The sequence below is a fragment of the Phoca vitulina genome, unplaced genomic scaffold (genome assembly GCF_004348235.1).
Source record: "Phoca vitulina isolate PV1807 unplaced genomic scaffold, GSC_HSeal_1.0 scaffold20, whole genome shotgun sequence".
NCBI lineage: Eukaryota > Metazoa > Chordata > Mammalia > Carnivora > Phocidae > Phoca > Phoca vitulina.
The window spans coordinates 40,873,613-40,879,612 of record NW_022589723.1 but is presented as its reverse complement, the minus strand read 5'-3'; the positions used below and the strand labels follow the sequence as shown (position 1 = coordinate 40,879,612).

Below are 6,000 nucleotides of genomic sequence, written 5' to 3'. Positions count from 1 at the left end.
TAACCGACTGCACCACCCGGGAGCCCCTTGAAATTCTTAATAATATTATCTTCGAATTTGTGTTTTGTAAGTGAAGTGTAATGAGACAGTGAAGGGCTTGGAACCTTGGCTCCTATGTGGTCCTGGCTCCTACTACCTCCCCTGCATTGGTTCTCAGCTTCCTTCCTCCATTCCTGCCTAGCAACCACTGCCACTCTTTGCCCCCACCAGGGACCTGGGTGCAGGTGTGGGGAGGCTCAGGGTTGCCTGGTGGCACCTCAGGATGGGGCATGTCGGTGGCTGTCACTGCCCTAGGCTGACAGCACCATGGCACATTCAGCAGGTGACTTGGGGGGGGGGGGGTGGGGAGTCTTTCTCCCCTTCCTGATGCAGGGGAAAAGTGCATCTTTGGGGCGCCTGGGTGGCTCAGTCAGTTAAGCATCTGCCTTTGGCTCTGGTCATGATCCCAGAGTCCTGGGACTGAGCCCCGCATCGGGCTCCCTGCTCGGTGGGGAGCCTGCTTCTCCCTCTGCCTCTGTTCCCCTTGCTTGTTCTCTCTCTCCCTCTGTCAGATAAATAAATAAAATCTTCAAAAAAAAGAAAAGAAAAGAAAGAAAAGTGCATCTTGGCTTGAGTGTGCAAAACCCTTGGGGATTGCTATTCACTGGGGCAGGGGAGAGGACTGGCTGACTCCCCTGCCCCTAGCCAGGGAACTCCGTCCAGCGGTGGGCTGGAGAGGAAACCCAGCAGCTGATGGGGTTTGGGCAGAAGCACATTCAATAGCAAGTAAAGCACCAGGACAGACTGAGAGAACACGGCCAAGGGAAACACTTTACATTTTAGTGCCTTTAGTGGCGATTTTTGTCCTTGCTGTTTTAATAAGAGGTCTTACATTTTCAGTTTGCCTTGACCCCACAAATGATGTAGCTTGTCCTGGTAGAAAGCAGTCGATGAGCTAAAGCATGTAAAATGCATGCAGGTCCTGCAGGTACTGATATCCCCTCAACGGTGGCTAATAGTATTGATTTTGTTGCTGATTTGGCTCAAAAGGATAAACGAAGTGGCTTCCGGAGCGGAGCCCTGCCCAGGGGCTGGCGATGGTGATCGATGTAACACTGGTTTTGCATTTTATTGTCAATCCTTGGACCTACTACATCTTGAATCCTTCAAGCAGATGTGTTCAAATACCATGCAAAACAAGTTGGGGCTCTGCCTGGGCAGGGGGCGCCCCCTTAAAAGAGGAGCCAGAGCCTGGCCTGAGGCATAGCCACCCACACCTCAAGGCAAAGTGAGTTTTGAAGCAACTGGAACAGTCATTAAAAAGCTGTGATTTTCAGGACTGGATACACCTCCCTGGGGGAGCTGGTGACTGAGGGAGGCCCAAAAAGAGCTCCCTTTTCTGAGGGGCACTCAGGTGTCTCTGTCCTGCTTCTCCACCTCCTCCGTGGCTTGCTGTCCATCTCTTCCATCCTGGGTGCCCCGCCTAGGCCTCATCTCACTCTCTCTCTCTCAGGGGTATTATAACACCCTCGTCTGACTTTACCCCCTACCCCCCACCCCTAGCTACTTCTCATCAGGAGAGATCTTTCTAGAACCTGTCTGTGGGGCTCTCCAGGCAGATACCATGTCTGCCTGCCCTCTGGGCCCCCGTTCTAACAAGGCCTGGCAGCAGTGGGTGCCCCGCGGTGTTTGTGGACTCGGCTGAGAGAAGGCTGTGGTAGTCACGGTGGTTGGCTCCCAACATCCACGACACCCCAAGGGATCTCCTTCCCAGTGGTGAAGTGTGAACATGTGGCTCACTTCTGGTCCCGAGACACCAGGGGAGGTCTCCTGGGAGGATGAGGGTGGAGAGGACTTTGAAGAAAATGAGATGCAAGGAGAGGTGGCCTTTCTCTTCCTGTAGATGTGGCTTTGTTTGGATAGTGCAGAGCTGCAGCAGGCCCAGGGGGAGACAGAAATGGAGGAGAACCACAGAGACACTGAGCTGAAGCCCTAACGTACCCCATCTGGAGGCCACACTGTCTCCGGCCCCACATGTGGGAGATAACACACTTCCTCCACATCAGACCCTTTGGTTTTATGTTTCTTGCAGCCAACACGTCCTCAATGGACACAAATAACACAGTGAACTTGGACAAGGTGTGCAGCGCTGGACTCTTACCCAGTAACACCACCAGCCCCAACAACCTCCTGAGGCTCAGTTTCTCCAGCTCTGGATTGGGGTGAGAGGTTCTGGAGGCAGAACTGGAGAAAGGAAGGGTGAAACCCATTGTTAAGAGAGGGCTGTTGATAAAAGACACCCATGGAGATCAGGTGCATGGGCTTTGGCATCAGACGGACCTGAGTCTGAAGCCCAGTCCTCTGTTCACGGGCTGTGAGGCCTTGGGTGAGTCACATAAACTTGACTCCCTAGTTTGCTCCCCTGGGAAGTGGAGGCAATGGTGAGGTGAGGACTAGGTGAGGTGAGGACTAAGTGTGGTGGGCTATGTAGAAAGCTTCATGGTGTCCCCTGCACTAGGCAAGGGCTCCAAAGCCGAGTTGCTGTTCGGGCGGCCTGGCCTTGGGAGCTGTGGAAAGTGGGGTGGGGTGAGGGGAGGAGGAAGTCCTCTGCAGCTGAGAACTTGGGAGCCTCTTTAGATGCCTCCCATCACTCCCTTCTGTGATTGATCTGGCCCGTGACCAGCACGGTAATCTTTCCGGGGCCATCCTGGCTAGACCAGAGCAATAGGGAAAGGAAGGCCTCCTGTGCGGGGTCCTTGAGGTAGGCCCTGGGGGAATTTGCCCAGGTAAGGAAGGTCGAGGAAGGAATGCCAAGAGGGAGGCTGGAGAGCAGAGGGGAAAAGTGTAGCAGTGGAAAGGTACCTTTGGGGAAAGGGAAAAGACCTGTTTGGAGCAGAAATTTGTTGGGGGTGATGGGAGGAAACCCTGGAGAGGCAGGGGAAGGAGCCAGGCTGTGAAGTTTTCTGCCAATGAGAGGGTAGAAGCCTTCTTTCACAACCGGGTTTCTATCACAGAACTAGAGGCATCACCCCAATTGATAGATGGAAAAACTGAGGCCAGGGAGGCTGAGTCAGTGCTATCAGAGATCAGTAGGATAAGGTGCAGCCTCCGCATTTGGCCTTCAGGGTTCAAGGTGATATGTACACCATTAGCTACATCATCAGCTGCAAGCAACAGAAAATGTGGGTGCCTTCAATGCTGAAGATATTTATTGGCTCAAACCTAAGGGTTCTGGAGGTCGGGGTCTACGAGGGGCAGCCCCACTGCTCTGCAGTTTTCCCTGAAGGATTCTCTCTGGGGCGGCTATTTCAGAAGTATGGGTGTGCCCCATCTCTAACCCTGGGCACATGTAACTGGCACTTGGGAGCTGAGCTCGCTTCCGCACGAGCTTTCATCTGTCTTACCACCTGCAGTCGGTGGTAAAGGAGGCATTGGTAAGGGTGGTGATTTGTGGACAAGGCTGACTCATCCCTTCTTACCTACCCAGCTTGGGCGCAAGCCCCCCTGAAGGCATATTCTGCTGAGTGGTCAGGCCCTGGCTCCTTGGGACTGTGTTTGGGGCAGCAGCCCAAGGCTCTCTCCAAGGTCAGTGTCCCCAGCACCTGCCCAACTAAACCGAAAATCCCGGTAACGTTCTCAACATTGTCTCCTTTCTAAAGATGGGGGCGGGGGTGGCCGATAGGGAAACTGAAGCTCAGAGACTTGGAGGGTGGATAAACCACCCACTCAACCACTAAAGGGCAGGGGCCAGACAAAACAAAAACGGGGACCTCAACCAGGGTTTTCAGACTCCCACATTGCCTTTATAATCCTGTCTCTCAGTTGAACCATAGTCTTTCAGCCTGAAGACTCCATCTCCCCGGGGGGGCGCCGGAGGGGGGGCTTCCTGCCCCAGAGAGTGTGTAATCTGGAGACTTAGGGGGCAGTGCCTATGAGAGCTCAGGCTCTTCTCCCTTGGCTAGTTACCTGCTCACCCCATCTCTATCTCCCACACCCCCCAACACACAGCTGTCTGCCCCCAGACTGTGAGCTCCTTGAGGGCGGGCTGTGGATCGGGGCCCCAGGCAGCCAGGGTTTGATGAATGATAGGGATGTCCTGGGCCTGGGTGGGCCCCTCAGGTACAGTTTGCTGGTGGGGAGGGGAGGGGCGGGGTGGAGAGTCTAACAGCTCTGCGCCTGGCTCAGCATGGGGCCGGGGTGGCGGGCAACAGCACTCGGGTTCCTGCCCTGTCCTTGCCCACAGCTTCAGTGGGCTTCAGGCTCCCGAAGTTTCTGGCCACTGGGCATGGCCCAGCGAGGGCTTTGGAAGGGGACAAGTGGAGGCGGGCAGCAGGGTGGCGGGTGTCAGGTGGGGCTGCACGAGGGAGCCCTGCGACTCCACTTCCTGTGGGCGAGGGCCCTGGTGCCTGCCCCGGGGGAACTTGCACAAACCTTCCTGCGCAGGCCCCAGGCTGCCTTCCCGCCTGGCCTGTGCGCCAGCCTGCCTCTCCCGCTGGCTGTAGCCTCCCACCCCGGGCTGGTATCTGTGCTCTCAGTGCTGCAGACTGCCTGCGTCTCCATCAGCACAGGGCTGGCGAGGGGCCGGCCGGACACCAGGGCCCGCCCTCCCATCACTGGAAGGCCACTGCTCCTTCCTCATTTTGCTGCTGATTCTAGCCCCAAACAAAACAGGTTGAGCCCTTTTCCTCCCTCCGGCAGCTCCTCTCTGGCTTGCGGCCGCCTTCTGAGGCGCTGCAGACGGCGCCGGCTGGGGAGGGGGGCCTGGGACGGTGCGCCTGGCTCCTGGCCCTCGTTCAGCCCTGCCTGTGGTAGGAGAGCAAGCTTTGCCGTGGCATTCGCCTGAGGATGCTGCCCCAGCTTCAGTTCAGAGATGCCTTTTGGGTGAGTGGAGACGGTGGGGCACTGAACAAGCAGAACGGGCTCTGGGAGGGCCAGCGGGGCTGAAATTTCCCCTTGGCAGTTAATGGGGATGTGGCTCCAGAAGGGAGGTTTTCTCATAAAAATAGCGGTCGATTTTTGGCCTTAATTATCCTGGGGCATAACCTGTGCTTCTGTCCCTTCTGAGTTGGGGGAAGAAGGGGGTCCTTGGTCTGGGGTACTGACTTCTCTGCAAACCTCACCACAGTGGGCAAGGGATATCCTCTCTACTCCCAGGTCTGACTTCTCTGGGGGACCCTCCCCCCACTGCAGGATCTTTGTAGGAGAATCTAATATGTGGGTGAGAGCTTGAGAAGGCCATGTGAGGTGAAGGTGGGGGTCAAGCGTTTGGAGACCAAACAGACTTGAATTTGGGTCTTGCCTCTGCTACTTAGAGACTGGGCGAGCTGTTTGACCTCTCCGAGCCTCACTTTCCCCAGCTCTACAGTCCAGATCAATATTAATAAGCATCTCAGCCAAATGGGAGACTTTAAAGAGGCCGTCTAATGTAATCAAGTCCCCAGCACCTTGCTGGCACGCCAAATGACAATTCTTTTCCCCTCACACAACCTCTCTTGCTCGCAGACTTTCGGGGTCCTCTGAGGAGGCAGCAAGGCGGGGCAATTCCTTGCTTCCTTTCTTCAGTTCAGTGCAGGTGTACTTCAAGTCCTTGTCCCCCATGAAATAGCGGCACCCGACAGGCTCGGGAGGCGAGATGGCTTGGTGTGGGCCCCACGCAGCCTGCGAGCCCACTTGGACCCCGGATCCCCCCAGCTTTTCTGGCAGCTGGGCCTCTACCTTCCCCTCTGCGTCTCAAGCTCTGGCTGTCCCCAGTGGCTTGTGGGGACAAAGCTGAGACCTCTCTGGTTAGAGCTGGGGAATGAGGCTGTCCTGAGGATGCCCCCCCTCCAGCCCCGCAGAGGACTCCCTGGCCCTTCACTCAGCCGGCTCAGCCTCAGCCAGCAGCCTGGCCCTCCCTGGGCCCTTTCCTGGGGCTTGTGGCCAGGAGGATGAGAGCTAATGAGCCAAGCCTTCCTTCCCTTCCGGGCCATGCTCTGCTTGGGGCCTGTGGCCAGCATGCGAATGGCCTGCTTCCACATAGTG

General features: G+C 56.4%; 1 protein-coding gene across 1 annotated transcript in view; it reads left to right on the top strand.

Annotated features, from left to right (window-relative positions):
* The first annotated feature begins 4,598 nt into the window (after positions 1-4,598).
* Positions 4,599-6,000, top strand: part of PSTPIP1 (proline-serine-threonine phosphatase interacting protein 1) — a 45,843-nt gene continuing 44,441 nt past the window's right edge. The window contains exon 1 of the mRNA XM_032417879.1: positions 4,599-4,860. Coding sequence (XP_032273770.1) covers positions 4,825-4,860 — 36 coding nt within the window. The 5' untranslated portion in view covers positions 4,599-4,824. The remainder of the gene's footprint in view (positions 4,861-6,000) is intronic.